Source organism: Lynx canadensis, chromosome E2 (assembly GCF_007474595.2).
Source record: "Lynx canadensis isolate LIC74 chromosome E2, mLynCan4.pri.v2, whole genome shotgun sequence".
NCBI lineage: Eukaryota > Metazoa > Chordata > Mammalia > Carnivora > Felidae > Lynx > Lynx canadensis.
This window is the reverse complement of record NC_044317.1, coordinates 45,436,885-45,463,339: the sequence shown is the minus strand read 5'-3', so window position 1 is coordinate 45,463,339 and position 26,455 is coordinate 45,436,885. Positions and strand designations below refer to the sequence as shown.

General features: G+C 35.8%; 1 protein-coding gene across 2 annotated transcripts in view; it reads left to right on the top strand.

The window, feature by feature from the left end:
• ZNF570 (zinc finger protein 570) overlaps positions 1–25,677 on the top strand; it is a 36,551-nt gene extending 10,874 nt beyond the window's left edge. For both annotated transcript variants that reach the window (XM_032591448.1, XM_030297964.1), the window contains exons 3-5: positions 2,944–3,070; positions 3,396–3,491; positions 23,697–25,677. In XM_032591448.1, the coding sequence (XP_032447339.1) occupies positions 2,944–3,070; positions 3,396–3,491; positions 23,697–25,054 (1,581 nt within the window). In that variant the 3' untranslated portion in view covers positions 25,055–25,677. The remainder of the gene's footprint in view (positions 1–2,943; positions 3,071–3,395; positions 3,492–23,696) is intronic.
• The last annotated feature ends 778 nt before the right edge of the window (positions 25,678–26,455 follow it).

The window sequence follows — 26,455 nt, the reverse complement described above, 5'->3', positions numbered from 1 at the left end:
GATGAGCACTGAGTGTTATATGTAGGTGATAAATCACTGAATTTTACTCCTGAAATCATTATTATACTATATGTTAACTAACTTGGATTAAAATAAAATAAAATAAAATAAAATAAAATAAAATAAAATAAAATAAAATGTTTGCTGGTTTGTCTTTTTCCCTTTGTTCATTTGCTTTGTTTCTTAAATTTCACATATGAGTGAAATCATATGGTATTTGTCTTTCTCTGACTGGCTTATTTTGCTTAGTATTATACTCTCTAGATCAATCATGTTGCTGCAAATGGCAAGATTTCATTCCATTTTATGGCTGAATAATATTCCATTGTATATATAGAGGTCAAATATTTTAAGAGATCATTTGTTAGAGGTCAAATATTTGAAAGTAATACTTTAAGCTCATTATATTGACATTGTCATTATTTTCATTAAATTTCATCAAAAGAATCATTGAGGGGTACCTCCTGGGTATCTCAGTTGGTTGAGCATCTATTAATTTTGGCTCAGGTCATGATCCCAGGGTTGTGGGATCGAGCTGTGTTGGGCTCCACGCTGACTGTGGAGCCTGCTTAAGTTTCTCTCCCTCTCTCTCTCTCTCTCCCCACCTCCCTCCCTCCCTCTCTCTCCCACCTCTCTCCAAAATAAAAAAATAATAAAAAACAGAATCCTTGAAAACATGTATGTCATATATTAAAAATAGTTAGACATTTATTATATATATTTATATAAGGTAAGGAAAATGTTTTTGGAAGCATATATGTAACATATGAGGGATGTTATTGTTGGTAGAGCAGAGATGAAGAAACTCACAATCTACTTCATATAATTAAATAAGAAAAAAATTATTGAGTGTTGTAAAATACTTCAATAATTTTTATTCTGTAGAGACAGTTTAACTATGACAAAATTTTATCAAATGCCCAATAAATATTTTCTTGCCTTGACAGATTCACCTCTTTTAATTTTGTAATATATAGTTACCTATATATAAATGTATGCATACATGCACACAAACACATATGTTAGTTTTCATCAGCAGGTGGTCACATTATAGACATCTAGAAATCCAGAATCCAGCTTAATCACAGCATAGCCCAAGTTTTTAAGAACTTTGCCCAGGCCCTGTAGGTAGAACCAGTATTATAAGCAGAACACCCATTTCTTTGCACAAAATTTTAAGTACTCTGGATTAAAGTATTTGAATTAAAATGTTTCTTTAATTTTATTTTTTTAATTTACATCCAAATTAGTTAGCATATAGTGCAACAATGATTTCAGGAGTAGATTCCTTAATGCCCCTGACCCATTTAATCCATCCCCCCTCCCACAACCCCTCCAATAACCCTCTGTTTGTTCTCCATATTTAAGAGTCTCTTATGTTTTGTCTCCCTCCTGTTTTTATATAATTTTTGCTTCCCTTCCATTATGTTCATCTGTTTTGTATCTTAAAGTCTTTATATGAGTGAAGTCATATGATATTTGTCTTTCTCTGACTGTCTAATTTCACTTAGCATAATACCCTCTAGTCCCATCCACATAGTTGCAAATGGCAAGATTTCATTCTTTTTGATTGCCGAGTAATACTCCATCGTATATATATACCACATCTTCTTTATCCATTCATCCATCAATGAACATTTGGGCTCTTTCCATACTTTGGCTATTGTCGTTAGTGCTACTATAAACATTGGGGTGCATGTGCCCCTTTGAAACAGCATACCTGTATCCCTTGGATAAATACCTAGTAGAGCAATTGTAGGGTAGTTCTATTTTTAATTTTTTGAGGAACCTCCATACTGTTTTCCAGAGTGGCTGCACCAGCTTTCATTCCCACCAGCAATGCAAAAGAGATCCTCTTTCTCCACATCCTCGCCAAGATCTGTTGTTGCCTGAGTTGTTAATGTTAGCCATTCTGACAGGTGTGAGGTGGTATCCCATTGTGGTTTTGTTCTGTATTTCCCTGATGATGAGTGATGTTGAGCATTTTTTCATGTGTTGGTTGGCCATCTGGATGTCTTCTTTGGAGAAGTGCCTATTCATGTCTTCTGCCCATTTCTTCACTGGATTATTTGTTTTTTGGGTGTTGAGTTTGATAAGTTCTTTATAGATTTTGGGTACTAACCCTTTATCTGATATGTCGTTTGCAAATATCTTCTCCCATTCTATTGGTTGCCTTTTAGTTTTGCTGATTGTTTCCTTCGATAAAAAAATTTTTTTTTTTTTAATGTTTATGTATTTTTGAGAGAGGGACAGAGTGTGAGCAGGGGAGGGGCAGAGAGAGAGGGAGACACAGAATCCGAAGCAAGCTCCAGGCTCTGAGCTGTCAGCACAGAACCCAATGCAGGGCTCAAACTCATGAACCGTGAGATCATGACCTGAGCCGAAGTCAGACACCTAACTGACTGAGCCACCCAAGCACCCCAAAGTATTTGAATTTTAATGGGACTGGTGATTTTCTCTGCTTGGTCTAGCACAATTTTCAGAGATATAGCAAGCACTTTCTCATCTCATTTTTGATCCTTTCATAGTTTCTTCAACTTTTCAAACCATTCTTTCATTAATTCAATTTATCCAGCAAATATTTGAATGCCTCATGTGTGCTAAATACTCTTCTATAACTAGGGATATAGCAGTGAGCAAAGCAAAAATGTACTCTACCCTTATGGACTTCACATGTCAGTGGAGGTTGGGGCAGACAATAACAAAATAATTAAGTGCCATGGAGAACAATAAAGGAGGGCTAGGAAATGGGGAACAGGGGTAAGAGTTTGCTATTTTTATACAGAACGATCTGAGAAGTACAAAAGGCCTGAGGGGGAACATGCTTGACATATAGTTGAGGATGTAATATAAAGGAGAGCCCAGTATGCTTGGGGCAGAACAAATAAAGTGAGTATGTTAACAGATGAACTTATTTCACTTCATTTATTGATTTCATTTCAGGAGTTGGTGACCTTCAGAGATGTGGCTGTAGACTTCTCCAGAGAAGAGTGGGATTGTCTAAATTCTTCTCAAAGGCATCTGTACAGTAATGTGATGTTGGAGAATTATAGGATCTTGGTGTCCCTAGGTAAGAATATTTCTTCCAAAATTGAGTTTCTACTCATAAGGGCCTCTTTGCTACCACCATTATGAATCTTTGGATAGCATCCTCAGTGCTTGGCAGAATATCTGTTGCTGTGCCAAAGTAATGGTTTAATATTTGTGCAGTTGCCAGTGGATGGGTCTATTATTAATCTGTGTTGGAAGCTTTAGCTTTCCTGTACTTTGAACACATGTCTTTACACATTTGTCTCCAACTTACTGTAAGCTCCCTCTTCCCCGTTAATCAAAGGATTGGTTATTAGTTCTGGGATATCACAGCATGACCAAATTGTTTCTTTTCATATACGCAGGACTTTGCTTTTCTAAGCCAAGTGTGATATTATTATTGGAACAAGGGAAAGAGCCCTGGATGGTGACGAGAGAGCTGGCCAAAGGCTTGTGCTCAGGTGAGTGAAGAGGAAATAGAAATAGGCAGGCAAAAACCTCTGCAGGTGACAGCTCTGCTGGACATAGAGGTGTCACCCCTTCACTCTTCTTTGGTGGCGTGTTCTTGGATGTTCTAGGTTTTACTAGACACTGGGACCTTTTAGAGCATTCTCACAAATTTGTTTTTCTTCCTTTTAATGTTTATTTATTTTGAGAGAGAGGGAGAGAGAGAGCAAGACCCGGGGTGGGGGGGGGGGCGCAGTGGGCAGAGAGAGGGAGAGAGAATCCCAATTGGCTCCACCCTGTCAGCGCAGAGCCTGACACAGGGCTTGATCTCACAAACTGTGAGATCATGGCCTGAGCCAAAATCAAGAGTTGATGTTTAACCAACTGAGCCAGGCACCCCCCGAATTTGTTATTCTTAACTATCTCTCCTTTAATACTTTGCTCTCTCCTTTCTAAGAACTCTTCCAGTCTTCAAAAAATCTTTTCCTAACCTGATAAGCTTTTGAACTTTACAGACACCTGTAACTCAAGTGCCATGTTCAGATCTTGACACTTACAGGCAGTAAAATTTTGGGCAAGTTACTTAACCTTTCTATAAAATAGGATAATTCTTTTAAAGTACTTGAAGAGTTCCTGCCTCATACTGTGAACTCAAAGGCTGTTACTTGCTATTGCTGTAGTAGTAGTGAATCTCCAAATGCCTCATTTTTCTCTCAGTGGTCAGTTCATTCATTGTTTCATCAACATTTATTGAATTAAAATTTTTTTTACTGTTTATTTTGAGGGGGGGAGGGGCAGAGAGAGATGGAAACACAGAATCTGAAGCAGCCTCCAGGCTGTGAGCTATCACCACAGAGCCTGACACAGGGCTGGAACTCACAGACCGTGAGATCATGACCTGAGCTGAAGTCAGATGCTTAACCGACCGAGTCACCCAGGTGCTCCAACATTTACTGAATTTTTAAACAAAGTACATGCAAGATATTAGAGCGCTACATATTTGTATAAGTAATCAAACAATTGATAGACTAGTAGCAGAGATACAGTATTAACTATAAATAGCATATTTGAAAAGAAAGCTGGTATAAGGACGATCAGACAAAAAGGTGAGAGGCCAAGGAACCTGGGTAACTGAGAAGATGATGGTCTGTAACAAAAACACAGGTCAGGAACACCTGGGTGGCTCATTTGGTTAAGCATCCAACTTTGGCTCAGGTCATAATCTCACAGCCAGGGAGTTCAAGCCCTGCCTTGGGCTCTGTGCTGACAGCTCAGAACCTGGAGCCTGCTTCGGATTCTGTCTCTCTCTCTCTGCCCCAACCCCACTTGTGCTCTGTCTCTGACTCTCAAAAAATAAAAAATAGAAATATAAATAAAAACAAATTAAAAACAACAACAAAAACACAGGTCAGAAGCTAGAAACCATTTCAGAGAGAAGAGACTAAAGAGTTTAGGGTTGTGGCATAGGAAGGATTTTTAGGGGCACCTGGGTGGTTCAGTCTGTTAAGCTTCCAACTATTGGTTTTGGCTGGGGTCATGATCTCTTGGTTTTGTGGGTTTGAGCCCCACATAAGGCTCTGTGCTAGCAGTGAGGAACCTGCTTAGGATTCTCTCCCTCTCTCTCTCTCTGTCCCTCCCCTGCTCACACTGTCTCCGTCTCTCTTAAATTAAATAAATAAAAACTTAAAAAAAAAGGAAGGATTTTCAGATAGACATAGGAAGCATTAAGGTAAAATGGAGGACTAAAGTTCAAAAGAAAGTTAGGGACATTGTAAACATCTCTTGTCACTACCACTCCCCAACTCACCCCCCGCCCCCCGCTACCTCTCTCCAGTCTTTTATGTCCTTGTTCAGTTTTTTAAGAAAAATATTTGATGTGGAACTGTAGTTTCAAGGAATATATGGTTAAATTTTATTTATTAATTATTATTAAATAAATCACACACAGGAATGTATATTAATATATGTATATAGCTTAAATATTAATAGAACAAAAACCCAGGTACATACTTCTTAGCTTAAGAAATAGAAAATTGTTGGGGCACCTGACTGGCTCAGTAAAAAAAAAATAAAATCTTAAAAAAAAAAAGAAATAGAAAATTGTCAATGTTATTATAGACTCATGAGGGCCCCTGCCTAATGGTATACTATTCTCCACCTATGATCCATCCCCAACCCTCACTGGAGAAACCATTTTTCTACAATTTTGTTATCTTTTCTTGCATTTTCTTTCTTTCTTTCTTTCTTTTTCTTTTCTTCTTTTTTTTTTTTTTTTTTTGAAAGAGAGAGAAAGATTGAGACAGAGCATGGGGGAGGGGCAGAGGGAGAGCAAGAGAGAGAATTTTAAGCAGGCTCCATGCCCAGCTTGAGCACTATTCAGGGCTTGATTTCACAACTGTGAGATCATGACTTGAGTCGAAATCAAGAATTGGACACTTAACTGACTAAGCCACCCAGGCGCCCCATTCTTGCCTTTTCTTTAGTATACCATATACTCCTAAACAAAATATTATATTTTTGTGTTTTCAACTTTTTACATGTGGAAATATATTATGCATGTAATTCTGACTTTTTTTAAACTCAAAATTATATTCCTGAGATTTATCTGTGTTAATTTTAGTAGCTATGGTTTCCTGAATTTTTGTCTGCTCAAATGTAATGTATTCCACCATGTAAACCATAATTTATCCATTGAAGGTCATTTGAGTTGTTTTCATTTTGTGCTATTATAAATGTTAACTGCTGTGAACCTTATACGTGACTATTGGTGTACAAATGCTGGAGTTTGTATAGAGAACATAGCCAGGAATTTACTAAATAATGCTATTTACTTTCCAAAGTGCTTGTATTAATTTACATTTCTCATAGTTGTGTGTGAGAGTACTCACTGCTCTATACTCAAAATTGACCAATTAAAATTTTTTTTGCCAATTTGATGAGTGTGAAATATTATCTGCTATACTTGCCATCTGAATTTCTTTGATTACAAAATAAATTGGGCATCTTTTGGATTTGGATTTCCACTTTTGTGAGGTGCCTGCTCAAGTCTTTTGCTCATTTGGGGGAAGGTTGTCTTTTATATATATGCTTGTAGTTTATATTTTTGATTTTGGTATTTTGTTTTAAGTAAACTTTGTATTCTAAAATCATATAGATATTCTCAAATTGTCTTCTAAAGATTTTCCTTTCATATTTAGGGCTTGAATCAATTGAAATTGATTTTTGAGATTAAAGTAAGAATTTAATTTCTGTGCCTTAGTGGAAAACCAAATGTCCTAGAGTTATTGAAGAAATGAGCTCTCTTTGATCATTGTTCAGAATGTTACATGACTTGAGTCAAAATCAAGAATCAAATGCTTAACTGACTAAGCATCTTAATGTATCGGATGATAGTATATTTATGGGTCTGATTTTGAGCTCTATTCCATTTCATTGATCTCTGTTTCCTTATGCCAGTACCACACTTTCTTAATTAAAATACTTTATTATAAGATGGGATATCTGGAGCCACCTGCGTGGCTCAGTCAGCTAAGCATCTGACTCTTGATTTCAGCTCAAGTGGTGATCTTACAATTCGTGGGATGGAGCCCCATGTCTGGCTCTATGCTGAGCATGGAGTCTGCTTGGGATTCTCTCTCTCTCTCTCTCTCTCTCTCTCTCTCTCTCTCTCTCTCTCTGTCCCTCCCCTACTCATGTACACTCTCCCTCTCTCTCAAAATAAATAAATAAACATTAAAAAAAAAAAAAAAGAACAGGATATCTGTTAGGGCAAGTCCCCTACACCTTGTTTTATGTTCTTCAGAATTTCTTCTTTGCCCATTGGCCATCTGAATAGTTTAGAGCCAACTTGTCAATTTCCACCAGAAAACAACAAAAAAAGTGATTGGCTTTTGATTGAAATTTTACTTATACTCTATATCAGTTTTGTAAATTTTTCTATTTGTAAATTTTTTATTCTGTAGTTTATCTCTCCATTTATTTAGGTATTAAATTTTCCTTTGGTATGTTTTATAATTTTCTTCATAAAGGCCATGCATATCTTCCGTTAGAATAATTCCTAGGCATCTTAGTTTTGTTACTATGTTAAAATATTATATATATATTTTTTATTTGTTGCTCATGTTTTATTTTTTTTTTTTAAATTTTTTTTTTCAACGTTTATTTATTTTTTGGGACAGAGAGAGACAGAGCATGAACGGGGGAGGGGCAGAGAGAGAGAGAGACACAGAATCCGAAACAGGCTCCAGGCTCTGAGCCATCAGCCCAGAGCCTGACGCGGGGCTCGAACTCACGGACCGCGAGAACGTGACCTGGCTGAAGTCGGACGCTTAACCGACTGCGCCACCCAGGCGCCCCAATTGTTGCTCATGTTTTAAAATGAACTTAACTTTTATACATTGACCTTATATCTAGCAATGCTGCCAAGCTTTCTCATTAATGCTAATAGTTTTTAGATTTCTTTGGATTTTTTTCTGTGAATGATTCTGTGAATCATTTTAAATTCTTATACCTTTAATTTCTTTTTCCTATTGCCCTATCTTAGATCTCCAGTACAGTATGAACTAAAGTAGTGATAGCAGGCATTCTTTTTTTAAAGTTTTTATTTTAATTCTAGTTAGTTAACATATGTTGTATTAGTTTCAGGTGTACGGTATAATGATTCAAAAATTTCATACATCACCCGGTGCTCATCACAAGTGCACTGCTTAATCCCCATCACCTAGTTAACCCATCCTCTAACCCCCCCTTACCCCCAGTAACCATCAGTTCTCTGTATTTAAGTCTATTTCTTGGTTTGTCTCTTTTTCTCTCTTTTTTCCTCTTTGCTTGTTTGGTTTCTTAAATTCCACATGAATGAGTTATATGGTATTTGTCTTTGTCTGACTTATTCCACTTAGCATAAGACTATCTAACTCTATCCATGTCATTGCAAATGGTAAGATTTCATTCTTTTTTATGACTGAATAATATTCCATTGTATGTATGTGTATTTGTGTATATATATATATATATATATATATATATATATATATACATACCACATTGTATTTATCCATTCATCAATCAGTGAACATTTGGGCTGCTTCCATAATTTGGTTATTGTGAATAATGCTGCTATAAACATAGGGGTGCATGTATCCTTTTGAATTAGTGTTTTTGTATTCTTGGTAAACACCCAGTAGTGCAGTTGCTGGACCATAAGGTAGTTCTATATTTAACTTTTTGAGGAAGCTCCATACTGTTTTCCACAGTAGCTGCAACAGTGTGCATTCCCAACAGTGCATGAGGTATTCTTTTTCTCCACATCTTTGCCAACACCTGTTGTTTCTTGTGCTGTTGATTTTAGCCATCCTGACAGGTGTAAGAAGTGATATCTCATTGTAGTTTCCATTGCATTTCCCTGATCATGAGTGATGATGAGCATCTTTTTATGTGTCTGTTGGCCACCTGTATATGTTCTTTGGAGAAATGTCTGTTTATGTCTTCTGCCCATTTTTTAAATGGATTATTTGGGGGTTGGCTATTGAGTTGTATAAGTCCTTTATATATAATTTTGGATAGTAACCCTTTATCAGATATATTATTTGCAAATATTTTTGTGTATGGTGTAATAAAGTGGTCCAGTTTCATTCTTTTGCATGTTGCTGTCCAGTTTTCCTAACACCATTTTTTGAGGTGACTATCTTTTTTCCATTGGATATGCTTTCCTATTGTGTTGAAGATTAGATAAACATATAATTATTGGTTTATTTCTGGGTTTTCTATTCTATTCTGTTGAACTATATGTCTATTTTTGTGCCAGTACCATACTGTTTTCTTTTAAAGATTTTATTTTTAAGTAATCTCTACACCACATGTGGAGCTCAAACTCACAACCCCAAGATCAAGAGTCAGTTGGCTCCACCAACTGAGCCAGCCAGGCACCCCTGGCACCATATACGGTTTTTATTATTACAGCCTTGTAATGTAACTTAAGTCTGGAATTATGATGCCTTCAGCTCTGCTTTGCTTTTTCAAAGTTGCTTTTGCTATTTGGGGTCTTTTCTGGTTCCATATACAAATTTTAGGATTATCTGCTCTTCTTCTGTGAAAAATGTTGTTGTTATTTTGCTACGGATTGCATTAAATGTTTAGATTGCTTTGGGTAGTACAGACACTTAAACAGTATTTGTTCTTCCAGTCCATGAGCATGGAATATCTTTCTGTTTCTTTATGTCATCTTTAGTTTCTTTCATCAGTGTTTTATAGTTTTCAGAATATAGGTCTTTTACCTCTTTGCTTAGGTTTATTCCGATGTATCTTACTGGTTTTGGTACAGTTGTAATTGGATTGTTTTCTTAATTTCTCTTTCTGCTGCTTCATAATTGGTGTATGAAATGTAACAGATTTTTGTACATTGATTTTGTATCCTGCAACTTTACTGAATTCATGTATCAGTTCTAGCAATTTTTTGGTGGAGTCTTTTGGATTTTCTATATAGAATATCATGTCATCTACAAATAGTGAAAATTTGACTTCTTCCTTGCCTATTTGGATGCCTTTTATTTCTTTTTGTTGTGTGATGATAGCAGGCATTCTTTTCCCCTTTGGTCTTAATGAGAGTGCTTTCATATTTTGTTATTAATAATTCTGATGTTTAAAGGTTTTTGGTAGATACCTTTTTGTTCCTGTTTGCTAGAGTTTCATTGTGGAAAGCTTTTGAGTTTCAATAAATGTTTTTCTTTATCCATAGATGATTAGATGGTTTTTAGTTTTTTATCTGTTAATGTGGTGAATTACATATTACATTTTTAATGTTGAACCAACTTTGTAGTCCTGATACCAATCCATTTTTACAGCTTTTTCATTCATGGCTACTTGCTCTTTGCCAATATATTTAGTATTTTTTGCATCTGTGTTAATCAGTGAAGTTGACCTGCAGTTTTTCCTTCATGAACTCTTCTTGTCAGATTTTAGAATCAAGATACTAGTCTCATAAAATCTATTGGTGAGTATTCCTCTTTTTCTTCCTTAGAATAATTTATGTAAGATCAAAATTCTTTGTTTTTTGAATGTTTGGTAGAACTTTGTTCATCTTGTCCTGTGATTTTCTTGTAAAAAGAATTTCTTGTGAAAAGAACGAATTCAGTTTGTTCTAAGATTCTGTTTCTCCTATAGTAATGAAGTTATAGCATTTTTTCCTGAGAATTTTTATGTCCTATGTAAATTTTCAAATTTATTAAAGTTGCCCATTATCTTCTCTTATCTAAAGTTGGTAGTATATGTAACTATGACCTCTTTTTCCTCCCAAAAAGGGAGAAACAAATTTTTCCATGGATTTATCATTTTTTTTTAGTATTTTCAGTCATTTTTCTCTTCACTGACGCTCTCTAATTTATCTTTTTAAAAATTTCATTTATTCCTCCTCTTTATTATTTAATTCCTCCTGCATTTATTTATGCTGTTCTCTCTTTTTAAGTTTTGGTTTTTTTCAAAAAATTTTTTAGTGTTTATTATTTACTTTTGAGAGACAGAGCACAAGTGGGGGAGGGGCAGAGAGAGAAAGACACACAGAATCTGAAGCAGGCTCCAGGCTCTGAGCTGTCAGCATAGAGCTAGATGCGGGGCTTTAACTCATAAACTACTAGATCATGACCTGAGCTTAAGCTGGATGTTTAACCAATTAAGCCACCCAGGTACCCTTCTTTTCTTAAGTTTTAAAGTTAGATAATTCATTATTTTTGAGGCTTTCTTTTTTCTATTATAAGCACTTAAGACTATATTAGGGATATATTCCACATGTTTTGATATGTCATCTTTTTGTTGTCATGTATATCTAATCATTTTCTAATTTCCATTGATTTCTTCTGGACCCATGAATTAAGTGGAATTTTTAAGTTCCAAATTAAAAATTTTTTAATTGCATTGTGGTTAGAGAAGATGGTCTATTTAATTCAAATTCTTTGAAAACTTATTTTATGTCTTAGTGGTTAAGTGGTTGTTGTGTCCTAAAAAATATTATCTGTTTCTGGTTGTGGAGTGTACAGCATTTGATATATGTTCATTGGATTAAGCTCATTAATTTTGCTGATCAAATCTTCTGTGTCTTTATTGATTTAAAAAAAATCTCTGAGGGGCACCTGGATGGCTCAGCTGGTTGAGCGTCCAACTCTTGATTTTTGACTGAGGTCATGATTTCATGGTTTCATGGGTTCAAGCCCCATGTCAGGCTCTGTGCAGTGACCCTGTGGAGCCTGCTTTGGATTCTGTCTCCCCTTCTCTCTGGCTCTTCGCCATGCACATTCTCTCTCTCTCTCTCTCTCTCTCTCTCTCTCTCTCTCTCTCTCTCAAAATAAATAAACATTAAAAAATTATTTAAAAAATTCTGATGATGAATATATACATTTTTTTAGAATTCTGACAATTGGTTATTTCTGTTTTGAAAATATTTTATTAGGTCATATGTTTTTGGATTGTTCTATCTTTCTGGTAAATTCTTCCATATATTATTGTTACCCTTTTTAAATCTACTGATGATTTTTCTCTTAATTATTTTGCTTGATATTAGTGTAGCTATATTAGTCTTCTTTTGTTAATACTTGATGTAGTTTTTCTATCCCTTTATTCTCTTATTTTCTGTGTTTCTCTTGTAAACAGTATATATAGCTAAAAAGTTTTTTATTCTATGATAATCTGTGTTTTAACTAAATGATGGCAGTCAATTACATGTTTTGGTATTACTAATTGAATTGGACTTATTTCTACCATCTTATTTTCTTTTATAAATTCTTTTTCCATTTTTTTCTTGTTTCTTGACTTTTTCTCCATCTGCTAATTTGAAAGTTATACAGTCTATTTTTTTTCTTGTATTGATTAGCTTAGAAAATTTAACATTTATGGGACACCTGGCTAGCTCAGTGAGCAGAGCCTTCAATCTTGATCTTGGAGTTGTAAGTTAGAGCCCCACATTGGGTTAGCAATTACTTAAAAATAAAATCTTTAAAAAATTTTAACTCTATAATCATCTTAACAAAGTCTAAAATCATTCTTTACCTTAATTTTTTCCTCCCTTAAAAATATAAGAACCTTAGAATGTTTTAACTTCACTTACTCTCATTTCAGTTCTTATTTCTTTTAATCTCATAAATGGTTATTTTGTTTTATGAAGTTACAAAAGTAGACCATTAATTTTAGTGTTGTTTAGATTTACCTACGTTTCATTTTCTTCATTCACCATTCTTCTCTATATACCAGAACTTTTACCTGTGTCAAATCCTTTATCAATAAATACACTATATAAACTATTTTGTTATTTATTCATTTGTTTTGTATATTTATTTTGATATCATGCATGTAAGAATCTTTTTATATATGCATTCATAAATTGACAGTTATTTTTCTCAGCACCTTAAAGATAACACTCTATACTTTTCTGGCTTTTATTGTTACTATTGAGAAGTCAGTTCTCGTTAATATTTTCTTCCTTGCTTCTTTTAAAAACTTCCTTCTCTTTGTTCATGTTACTGTATATTTTCACTGTGGTGTATCTAAATGTAATTTTTTAAAGTTTATTTATTTGTTTTGAGAGAAAGAGAGAGTGGGGGCAGGGGAAGAGAGAGAGGGAGAGAGAAAGAATCCCAAGCTGGCTTTGCACTGTCAGTGCGAAGCCCTGTGTGGGGCTCCAACTCACAAACCGTGAGATCATGACCTGAGCGAAAGTCAGATACTTAACTGAATGAGCTACCCAGGCACCCCTAAATGTAGATTTCATTAAAAAATTTTTTTTTAAATGTTTTTACTTATTTTTGAGACAGAGAGAGACAGAGTGTCAGCAGGGAAGGGGCAGAGAGAAAGGGAGACATAGAATCCAAAGCAGGCACCAGGCTGAGCTGTTAGCACAGAGCCTGATGTGGGGCTCGAACTTGTGAACCATGAGATCATGACCTGGGGTGAGGTTGGAGGCTCAACCAACTGAGCCACCCAGGTGCCCCATATTTCATTTTAATTGCTCTACTTAAGATTTATTATGATTCTTGTATCTGACCATTCTGGTCTTAACAGTTTCTGGGTAATGATCAATGGTTATTTCTTCACATATTATTACTCCCCTATTCACTGTATTTTCTTTTCCTAAAACTCCAGTTAGATGTGCCTATGACCTTCTTTCTCATCCAGGTTAAACTGATGCTTTAAAGTGATCCAGGTTAAACAGTTGCCCCTTACTGACTCAAAAGTAACTTTTGAAGTCTTTTTGACCTCTGGGAGTTTACCTTAATTTTTTGCCAGATTTGCAACACATCTAAAAAGATATTTTTTCTCTTTTACACAACATCTTAAGTTTGTTTCAATATGTCTGGTTTGTCATTTTTTTTTTTTTTAATTTTTTTTTTCAACGTTTATTTATTTTTGGGACAGAGAGAGACAGAGCATGAACGGGGGAGGGGCAGAGAGAGAGGGAGACACAGAATCGGAAACAGGCTCCAGGCTCTGAGCAGTCAGCACAGAGCCCGACGCGGGGCTCGAACCCACGGACCGCGATATCGTGACCTGGCTGAAGTCGGACGCTTAACCGACTGCGCCACCCAGGCGCCCCTGGTTTGTCATTTTAACTAGCCTGCTGTATTGCTGGACAGGGATCCTGTGTACTGTTAAGGATCTAGTTACTCACTACCATGTTGCTCTAATTTTATACCCATATACACTCCCTCTGAATGAGAAAGGATGCATCTACACCTTTTGGTAATGTGGTAGATTAAATATACTATCATAATGTGTTTTCTTAATTTTCTTTGAACACATGAGATTGATTTTGTTACATGCCTTTATTACCCAGTTATTTTTAAAATTGCCTCTTCACATCATTTGTCTGCTTTTAATGGACCATAGTTCTTTTTACTTATCTATAAGGTCTCTTCCTTATTCAGGATTTTATTCTTTTGTCTCACATTAAAAACAGATTAAAATTATTTTAATTATGGTAAGACACATATAACAAAATTTACTCTTAACTGTTTTTAAAGTAATGTCTATTCACTATCACTAAGTACTTTCATAGTGTTGTGCTACCGTCACCAGCATCTTGCCACAGAACTCTTTTTATCTTGTAAGACTGAAACTATACACATTAAACAGTAATTCTCCATTCTCCCTTTCCCCAGTCTCAATAACCATCATTCCACCTTCTCTCTGTGACTTGCACTGCTGTAAGTACCTTATATAAGTAGAATCATACAGAGTTTGTCTTCTTTTGACTGGCTTATTTCACATGGGGTAATCAAAGTTCATTCATCTCGTAGCGTGTGTCACAATTTCCTTTTTCTTTAATGTTTGCTTATTTATTTTGAGAGAGAAAGAGAGAGAGCGAGCAAGCCAGGGAGGGGCAGAGAAGGAGAGAGAATTCCAAGCAGGCTCCACGCTGTCAGCACAGAGCCCAACACGGGACTTGAACTCATGAACCATAAGATCATGACCTGAGCCCAAAATCAAGAGTCTGATGCTTAACTAACTGAGCCACCCAGGTGCCCCACAATTTCTTCCTTTTTAAAAGTGAAATAATATTCTATTGTATGTATATATCACATTTTGTTTATCCATTTAATGACATATGTTTTGGTTGCTTCCATCTTTTGGCTATTGTAAATAATGCTCCTATGAACATATGGGTAAAAATACCTGTTTGAAACCTTGCTTTCAATTCTTTTGGGTATATACTTAAAAGTGGAATTGCTGGATCTTATGGTAATTTTATTTTTAATTTTTGAGGAACTGTTATACTGTTTTCCACAGAGGCTCTCCCATTTTACGTTCTCACCAACAGTGCCAAGGGTTCCAGTTTCCCCACATTTTCACCAACACCTGTTCTTTTCTTGTTTGTTTTTAATCTTTTTTTTCCCCTTTTTTATTTTAGAGAGCGCACGAGCAGGGGAGAAGGGCAGAGGGAGAGAGAGACTCTTGAGCAGGCTCCACACTCAGTTCAGAGCCCAACATGGGGCTCAGTCCCACAACCCTGGGATCATGACCTGAGCTGAAATCAAGAGTTGGATGCTCAACCAACTGAGCCACCCAGCCACCCTTTTCTTTCTTACTTTTTTTTAACAGTAGCCATCCTAATGAGTATGAAGTGGCATTTTGTGGTTTTGATTTGCATTTCCCTAATGATTAGTGATGTTGAACATCTTTTCATGCTTGTTGGACATTTGTATCTCTTCTTTGGAAAAATGTGTATTCAAGACCTTTGTCTATTTTTAAATTGTGTTCTTACTGAGTTGTAGGAGTTCTTTATATATTCTGGATATATATGCATTTTCAGATGCATGATTTGCAGATGTTTTACCCCATTTTGTGGGTTGCTTTTTTATTTTGATGATTTTAATCTTTAATGCATAGAAGTTTTTAATTTTCATGAAATTCAGTTTTTTTACTTCCTCTTTTGTTGTCTATTTTTTTTTAATTAAATTTTTTTTTTTTAACGTTTATTTATTTTTGGGACAGAGAGAGACAGAGCATGAACGGGGGAGGGGCAGAGAGAGAGGGAGACACAGAATCTGAAGCAGGCTCCAGGCTCTGAGCCATCAGCCCAGAGCCCAACGCGGGACTCGAACTCACGAACCGTGAGATTGTGACCTGAGCCGAAGTCGGACGCTCAACCGACTGAGCCACCCAGGCGCCCCGTGTCTATGTTTTATAGTATTATAACCAATAAATCATTGCTAAAGTCAATGTTATGAGGATTCTTTTTCTCTATGTTAACACTAAAAATATTTCAGTTTTAGGTCTTACATTTAGGTCTTTGATCCACTTGGGGTTAACTTTTGTATATGATGTAAAGCAAGAGCCCAGCTTTATTGTTTTGCATGTGGATATCCAATTTTCACCGCATTTGTTAAAAAAGCCTGTCCTTTCCCCATTGAATGGTCTTGGCACCCTTATCATCTGTATGTCTTCTTTGGAAAAATGTCTATTCATGTTTTCTACCCATTTCTTAACTGGATTGTTTTTTGGCTGTTGAGTTGTATAAGTTCTTTACAGATTTTGGATACCAAGCCTTTATCAGATATGTCATTTGCAAAAACCTTCTCCCATTTTGTAGGTTGCCTTTTAGTTTTATTGATTGTTTCCTTCACTGTGCAGAAGCTTCTTATTTTTATGAAGTCTCAATAGTTTATTTTTGCTTTTGTTTCCCTAGCCTCAGGAGTGAGAAGTTGCTATGACCAATGTCAAAGAGGTTACTGCTTGTGTTCTCCTCTAGGATTTTAATGGTTTCCTGCCTCACACTGAGGTCTTTAATCCATTTTGAATTTACTTTTGTGTACGGTGTAAGAAAGTGGTCCAGTTTCATTCTCTTGCGTGTTGCTGTCCAGTTTTCCCAATACCATTTGTTGAAGAGACTTTATTCTGTTGGATATTCTTTCCTGCTTTGTCAAAGAATAGTTGGCCATATAGTTTTGGGTTCATTCCTGGGTTTTCTTTTCTGTTCCATTGATCTATGTGTCTGTTTTTGTGCCAGTACCATATTGTCTTGATCACTACAGGTTTGTAATATAATATGAAGTCTGGAATTGTGATGCCTCCAGCTTTGCGTTTCTTTTTCAAGATTGCTTTGGCTATTCAGGGTCTATTTTGCTAGGGATTGCATTAAATGTGTAGATTGCTTTGGGTAGTATAGACAGGTTAACAATATTTGCTTTCCAATTCTTAAGTATGGAATGTTTTTCCATTTCTTTGTGTCGTCTTCAATTTCTTTCATCGGTGTTTTATAGTTTTCAGAGTATAGGTCTTTTCATCTCTTTGGTTAGATTTATTCCTAGGTATCTTATTGTTTTGGGGTGCAGTTGTAAATGGGATTGATTCCTTGATTTCTGTTTCTGCTGCTTCATTATTGGTTTATACAAATGCAACAGATTTTTGTATATTGATTTTGTATCCTGAAACTTTACTGAATTCATGTATCAATTCTAGCAGTTTTTTGGTGGAGTCTTTTGGATTTTCTGTATAGAGTATCATGTCATCTATAAATAGTAGATCCTTGCCAATTTGGATGCCTTTTACTTCCTGTGGTTTCTGATTGCTGTGGCTTGTACTTCCAGTTCTATGTTAAATATTCGTGGTAAGAGTGGACATTCCTGTCTTGTTCCTGACCGTAGTGGAAGAGTGCTCAGTTCTTCCTCAATGAGAGTAAGATTAGCTGTGGGTTTTTCCTATTTGTTGGCACCCTTATCAAAAGTCATTTGACTATACATGTGAGGGTTTATTTTTGGACTTTCTGTTTTCTATTCCATTAGTCTGTGTGTCTCCTTATGCCAGTACCACACTGTTTTGATTACTGTAGAACTTTGAAGAAAGTTCTGAAATCAGGAAGTGTGAGATCTCCAACTTTGTTCTTCCTTTTCAAGATTGTTTTGACTATTCAGGGTCCATTGAGGTTCCATATGAATTTTTCTTATTTCTTGAAAAAAACATAATTGGAATTTCGATATGGATTGCAATGAATCTGTAGGTAGCTTTAGGTAGTATGGCTGTCTTAGTAATATTAATGTTGTAACCATGAATTCAGGATATCTCCATTTATTTACATTTTCTTTAATTTCTTTCAGCAATGTTTTATAGTTTTTTCATTGTACCAGTTTTTCATCTCGTTAATTCCTATTTTATTCTTTTTCATGCTATTGTAAATAGAGTTGTTTTCTTAATTTCCTTTTCAGATTGTTGATTGTGCATAGAAATACAACTGATTTTGGTGTGTTGACTTTGTATTTTGCTACTATGCTGAATTTGTTAATTAATTCTAAGTGGTGGGGGTGATGTAGAGTCTTTAGTGTTTCTACATATAAGAGCATATCATCTACAAATTTTAGTTTTTCCTTTATAATTTGGATTTTTAAAATGTATTTTTCTTGACTAATTGCTCTGGCTAGAACATCTAGTACTATACTGACTATAAGTGGTCAAAGTGGGCATTCTTGCCTTGTTCCTGATCTTAGAGGAGAGTTTTCAGTCCTTCACCATTGAATATGATGTTAGCTGTTGGCTTTTCATATATGGCTTCTATTATGCTGAAGTAGTTTCCTTTTGTTGCCAGTTTGTTCAGTGTTTTTATCATAAAAGGGTGTTGAATTTTATAAAATGCTTTTTCTGCATCATTTGAGTTTTTTCCTTCATTTTGTTAATGTGTGTTACATTAATTTTTGCTGAACCATCCTTGCATTCCAGCAACAAATTCAACTTGGTCATGGTGTATAAGCCTTATAATATGCTGTTGAATTCAGTTTGCTAGTATTTGTTGATGAGGTTTACATCAGTGCTCGTAAGGGATATTGGTCTCTAGTATTCTTATGGTATCTTACTTTGGCTTTGGTATCAGAGTAATGCTGGCCACACAGAATGAGTTTGGAAGTCTTCACTCCTCTTCATTTCTTTGGAAGAGTTTGAGGAGGATTATGTGAATTCTTAAACCTGTGATAGAATTCACCACAGACGCTATCTGGTCTTAGGCCTTTATTTGTTGGAAGGCTTTGGATTACAGATTCAGTCAACTTACTAGTTATGGGTCTGTTCAGGTTTTCTTTCTTTATGATTCAGTCTTAGAAGGTTGTGTGTTTCTTAGAATTTGTCTGTTTTATCCAATTTATCGGCATGCAGTTGTCCATACTACTCTCTTATAATCCTTTTTATTTCTCTATAATTGGTAGTAATGTGGCCCCTTTCATTTCTGATTTTAGTTACTTAAGTCTTGTTTTTCCCCTAGTCAGTCCAACTAAAAGTTTGTCAGTTTTGTCAATTTTTTTGAAGAACTAACTCTTGGTTTTGTTGATTCTATTATTTTTCTATGTATTTTGTTGATCTCTACTTCAGTATATTCTTTTTCCTAGCTTTGGGTTTAGTTTGCTCTTTGTCTAGTTTGTTCACATGTAAAGTTAGGTTGTTGATTTGCAATCTTTCTTTTTTAATGTAAGCATTAACAGCTTTACATTTCCCTTTTAGCACTGCTTTTGATGTATCCCATAATTTTTGGTATGTTATATTTTTCTTTTCATTGGTTTCAAGATACCTTGTGATTTCTTCTTTGATCCATTGGTTGTTTAAGTGTGTGTTGTTTAATTTCCAAATATTTGTGGATTTTTCCAGTATTATTTTGCTATTGACTTCTAGTTTCATTTCATTATGATTGAGAAAGATAATTTGTATGATTTCAGTCTTTTAAAATTTATTAATGCACGGGGGCACCTGGGTGGCTCAGTTGGTTGAGCATCCAATTTCGGCTCAGGTCATGATCTCGTAATTCACAGCTTCCAGCCCCATGTTGGGCTCTGGGCTGACAGCTCAGAGCCTGGAGCCTTCTTCAGATTCTGTGTCTCCCTGTCTCTCTCTGCCCCTCCCCCATCACGCTCTGTGCCTCTCTCAAAAATAAATAAAAACATTAAACATTTTTTAAATTTATTAATGCATGTTTTATGGACAGCATATAGTCTTATCCTAGATACATGTTTACTATTTTGATAAACTTTAGGATTTAAAAAAAAAAATTCTTGAAGTCAGTTTGCCAAACTGAAAAATCTGAGAGAATGGTGCTCCACAAAGACTGTGCTTATTTCAGATAGTTTCTGCAAGTTTGGGGATCTTCAGGGCCACTCTTATTTGACTAGCTGGCTACAGATAAGAGGGTGCCTACAGTCACCCTCAGGTTTGATAACTCACAACAGTGACCTCCAGAGGTCAGGAAAGAACCATATTATGATTACAGTTTTATTGTAACAAAAGATAACAAAGAACCAGCCAAAAGCAGAGCCACCAATGGCAAGGTCTGGCAGAGTTGCAAACATGAAAGGGCCTTCCAGACATCTCAATATTCAAGAGAATAAGCTTTCAAGAGAGCTTCAGTGTTACAGAGTTATTTGTTTGTTTGTGTTTTGGTTTAACTAGGTAGGTATGATTGAGTGGATCATTGCCCAATGACCAACGTGATTCAATCTCCAGCCTCCTTCCCTTCCCAGACTGATACCATGATAGCTCAAAGCACCAACCCTTTAATCACATGGTTGGTCTTTCTGGCATGGCTAGCCTCCATCCTAAGTCATCACATTAGCAAAAACTATCTAGGGGCATGCCATGAGTCATAAACTATAGCTATAGACTATCAAGTATGGGGGCACCTGGGTGGCTCAGTCAGTTAAGTGTCTGACTTTAGCTCAGGTCATGATCTCACAACTCGTGAGTTCAAGCCCTGCATCAGGCTCTGTGCTGAAGCTCAGGGCCTGAGCCTGCTTCAAATTCTGTGTCTCCCTCTCTCTCTCCCCTCTGTCTCCCCCCATTCGTGCACTCTCTCTCTCTCTCTCTCTCTCTCTCAAAAGTAAATAAAATATTAAACTATCAGGTATGGTCCAAGGGCCTCACAATTATACTCCTTCCAGTAACTTAGAGTGGTTAGAGGGTTACCTCTTGGAACTATGGACAAAAGCCTGCCAAATTCTTTATTACCCAGTTTTTTAAAAAATTCACTATGAGGCTCTGACTGTAATTGAATGAAAGTAATAGGTTAATTTTAGAATTAATGGCTTTACGTTTTGGTTCTTCATATAGAAAAACAAAGTATGCATCTTCTCCCTTTATTCAAATTTAAGGTGGGGGGCAGGTCCCTCATTAGAATTGTAAAGCTTTTTGCTCATTTCTTGCAAAGTTTATTTTTAGGGTATTTTCCCTCTTCATTGTTGTTGTCAATGTTAGTTATCTCCTGATGTTATTTTCTTTATGCCTTCTTCTGTTGCTTTTTAAAATTGATTCAGAAGTTGCAAAATGATACAATCTTATTTGAAAAAAATAAGTATAAATAGTATAGTAATCTCCCTTCTTCTACATAGCTGCTACATTCTTATTTGCCTTTTATTTATGGTATGATTCATTTCTGGTGTTTTGCAAGTCACAACATATTCATAATTCTTTTTAATGGTCACTATTATTAGCTGTTGTTATTATTACTTTTGTGACATTTCTTGACTAATATTCCAGTACTGTGTGTGTTTTGTGATTCTGTATTTTAATCTTTTTCAGTATAAATCATTGAACAAGTTGATTTTCAAAAAAAATTTTTTTAACATGTATTCATTTTTGAGAGATGGAAAGGGACAGAGCATGAGTGGAGTAGGGGCAGAGAGAGGAGACACAGAATCTGAAGCAGGCTCCAAGCTCTGAGCTGTCAGCACAGAACCCAACACGGGGCTTGAACCCACAGACTGTGAGATCATGACCTGAGCTGAAGTTGGATACTTAACTGACTGAACCACCCAGGCACCCCAGAACAAGTTGATTTTCATTACAACATTTAATTTCATATCATGTGATATTAATATTCTTAGCCATGATTTTTTTGGTTTACATTTGTTCCTTCTTAATCTCTTTTGGTTTGTTCTCTTTTCCCAAATATCTTAATGTTGGAGTGCTCTGGGGTTCATTACTTGCTCCTTTCTCTTCTCTTTATACTCATTCTCTTGGTAATATATTCTCTTTAACTGCCATGTATATGCTGGCAATTTCTAGTTTAAAATCTCTAGTCCAGACTTCTATCTTAAATTCAGTCTTATGGGTCCATAACGCTGCCTTCTCAGCATTTCCATTTCAATGTCTAAAATCAACTTGGCTGGGTGGTTGTCAGTTAAGCGTCTGACTCTTAATTTCGGCTTGGGTCATGATCTTGCAGTTCGTGAGTTTGAGCTCTGGATCAGGCTCTGTGCAGACAGTGTGGAGCTTGCTTGGGATTCTCTCCCCCTCTCTTTCTGCCCCTCCCCCGCTCATGGCATCTCTCTCTTTCAAAATAAATAAATATTTTTAAAAATAAAAATTAAAAACACTTTAAGTTTATTATGTTCAAAACTGAACTCCAGATCTTACATATATCCCCACCTAAACCTGCTGTGCCCATGGCCTTTCCCATCAATGTTGATGGCTAATCCATTCTTCTATTGCTCAGAACATAAACTTTGAAGGCTTGCTCATCTCTTTTTACTGTTATTTTCCATATCCAATCTGTCAGGATATCCTCTTGGCATTTCCTACAAAATACATCTAGAATCTGGCCACCTCACTATACCTCCATTGATAGCTCTCTGGTCTGGATCCTCATCATCTTCACCTGGATTACTACATTCATAGGTCCCCTTACTTCTTCCATATTTGCCTCCATTCAGTATTTTCATTGAACTGTACATAAGTATCACTCCTCTACTCCACAGACACTTCAGTGGCTTTCCATCCCACTCAGGATAAGAACCAAATTCCTTAGAAAGTATATGAACCTTAAATAATCTTATCTTTTATTTCCTGACTTCATCTCCTACAACACCTCTCCAGACACACTGGCCTTCTTGCTATTCCCTAAACATATCATATGTGCTTCTACTTTTAGGCTATTTCTTCTGCCCACGATGCTCTTTCTCAATATCTAAGTGACTGACTTCTTCACTTATTTCAAATCTTTTCTTAAATGTTAATTTATTAATTATTCCTACCTCTGACTTTACCAACATTCCTAATCTCTTTTACCCTGCTTTTCTTTTTCTGAAGCACTTAGTACCTTCTAACATATAATAAAATTTACTCATTTAGCATTTATTTCCTATCTCCCCCAAGAATATAAGGTCCATAAAGGTAAGGATCTTTGTTTTGTTTAATATCAAAAGCATTAGAAGACTTTGGCACAAGGTTTGATAAATATTCTTGCAAGAAACAACTATAATAATGGATGTTATTTCAGTGCTTCTATTATTCATACATGCATAAAATTATAACCAAGTCCATCCATCTCCATAATTCCTTATTGACATGAGATTTACCTTTCTGATTTTTAAAAAAATGTTTATTTTGAAAGAGAGAGAAAGTGTGAGGGAGGGGCAGAGAGGGGGGCAGGGACAGAGGATCCAAAGTGGGTTCCATGCTATCAGCACAGAGCCTGATGCAGGGCTTGACCTCACAAACCGTGAGATCATGACCTGAGCTGAAGTTGGATGCTTAACCGACTGAGCTACTCAGGCACCCCTACCTTACTAATTTTCTTATAATTTCTAATCATTCCTCTTCAAGTTTCTGTATGATCTATTTTCAGTTTCTTACAAACATCAGAACTACAAAAGCCGATGTTCTTGTGGGTTTTATTTGTTATTAAATTCACATACTTCACTTTATGAATGTAAATTCAGAAATGTTCCTTCTGGTACATCATAGAGGAGACATGTTTTTAAATTATTTTTCAGGCTGGGAATCTAGGTGTGAGACTGAAGAATTAACCTCAAAGCAAGATATTTATGAAGCACAATCATCCCAGAAGATTCTAGAAAAACTTACAAGCTGTGGCCTTGAGTATTCCAGTTTAAGAGAAGAATGGAAATGTGAGGACCATTTTGAGACACAGCCAGTAAATCAGAAGGCATGTTTCAAGGAAGAGACAATCACTCATGACGAAGCCCTTGTTAATAAAAGAGCACAAGAATATAACAAATCTTGGGGAAATTTCCATCCAAACACACTGCTTCATACACAACAGATAACCACCAAAGAGGAGAAAATACATAAACATGATACACATAAGAAAAGCTTTAAAAAAAATTTAATGGCCATTAAGCCCAAGAGTATCTATACAGAGAAAAAACTTTTGAAATGTAATGACTGTGAAAAAGTCTTTAGCCAGAGCTCATCTCTTACTCTTCATCAAAGAATTCATACTGGAGAGAAACCATATAAATGTGTAGAATGTGGAAAAGCCTTCAGCCAGAGATCAAATCTTGTTCAACACCAGAGGATTCATACTGGAGAGAAACCCTATGAATGTAAGGAATGTAGGAAGGCCTTCAGTCAGAATGCACACCTAGTTCAGCATCTGAGAGTTCATACTGGAGAAAAACCTTATGAATGCAAAGTGTGTAGGAAAGCCTTTAGCCAGTTTGCTTACCTTGCTCAACATCAGAGAGTTCATACTGGAGAGAAGCCTTATGAATGTATTGAATGTGGAAAAGCATTTAGCAATAGATCATCCATTGCTCAACACCAGAGAGTTCATACTGGTGAGAAACCTTATGAATGTAATGTCTGTGGGAAAGCATTTAGCCTTCGTGCATACCTTACTGTACACCAGAGAATACATACTGGAGAGAGACCCTATGAATGTAAGGAATGTGGGAAGGCTTTCAGCCAGAATTCACATCTTGCTCAACATCAGAGAATTCATACTGGAGAAAAACCTTATAAATGTCAAGAATGTAGGAAAGCATTCAGCCAGATTGCCTACCTTGCCCAACATCAAAGAGTTCATACTGGAGAGAAACCCTATGAATGTATTAAGTGTGGGAAGGCTTTTAGCAATGACTCATCCCTTACTCAGCATCAGAGAGTTCATACTGGAGAGAAGCCTTATGAATGTAACGTTTGTGGAAAGGCTTTCAGTTACTGTGGATCCCTTGCCCAACATCAGAGAATTCATACTGGAGAGAGACCCTATGAATGTAAGGAATGCAAGAAAACTTTCAGGCAGCATGCACACCTTGCTCATCATCAGAGAATCCATCTTGGGGAGTCACTCTCACCACCCAATCCAGTCAATCACCAAGTTCTCTAGACACTATCTCATAAATATATCCAGAATTTATATTCTTTTTTTTCTATCTCTAAAGTCACTGTAGATTCATCTCACCTCAATCACCATACTGTAGCTTTCCAAGAGGTCTTCCTATATCAACTTTTGATCCCCTTAAATTCATTCCCACCATGCCCCAAACTGATTTTTTTGAGTATAAGAATACATCACTGCCTCCAGTTAAAACTTTTTTTTCTTTTTTGGCTTATTATTTTCTTAAGCTAACATCCTCAGTCTTTAAATTGTCTATGAGGTGCTTCATTATCTGGTTCTTACATACCTTTCAGTCTTATTTTATTTATTCCAGTCTCCTTCACTGAGCACTAGGCACTTCCCAGGACTAAGAGCTTAGATTCTGGAAAATCAGCTCTACAACTGCTGTGGCATTGTACGACTTTGAGTAATTTGTTTGACTTATCTAAACCTCAGGGTTTTCTTTAATTCTTAAAATAGGGATAATAAAGGATACTGTATTGTAGAACTGTGATTATTAAATGATATAGTGTCTGTTGTAGACTGATGCATATAAAGGAATAAATTTGCATGTAAAGTGCTTCACGTAGCACATCAATTGTAGCAGATATTCAATAAATCATAATAGCTAACGTGTATTGAGTGTCTACTCTGCACCAGGCACTGTTCTACATACTCAGCATATGTTAAGTTACTTACTCCACAGCTAGAACGAAATTCTGCAGTGGACAAAGTAGAACATCCCTGGGAAGCAGCAGGTCAGAATTAAGAAAACCTAAAAATTTTAGAAACATAAGTGGGAGTCTTTGCACTCTAGATACGTAATCAGGATAGACAACAAGTAGTAGAACTACTAACACCTACAACCAGTTTTAGGAAGTTTCTAAAGAGAATTGGATAAACAATATAAGGAGAATGATGATTGAGAAGAATACAGAACTCACATTTAGATCAAGAAAAGAATAGAGGATCACAACTCCAAAAAACCAATAAACATAGAAATTCATACTGTCCCATAAAAATATACCAGGCCCATGCAATTGTATGGGTGAATCTAAGTAATTTAAGAAGCATTTAAATTGTTCTACACCACAGAAAAAGTATAAAGTTTGTGAATGTTTTAGCCAGTGGTTGTAAAATTTAAACCAAATAGGAATTAAGGGTAAAAAGCTACAGACAAATATATATAGGGTTTCCTATATATATATAATATAATATATATAATATTATATTATATTATATATATATTATATATATAATATAATATATATAATTTCTCCTTCAGTGAATATTGAGTACCTACTGTTTGCTGGACATGGTTTTAGACACAAGGAGACAATAGTGATCAATACTAAGACTATGTCTTCATGGAGTTAAATTTCAAAGGCTAAAATCATTAACACTTAAATA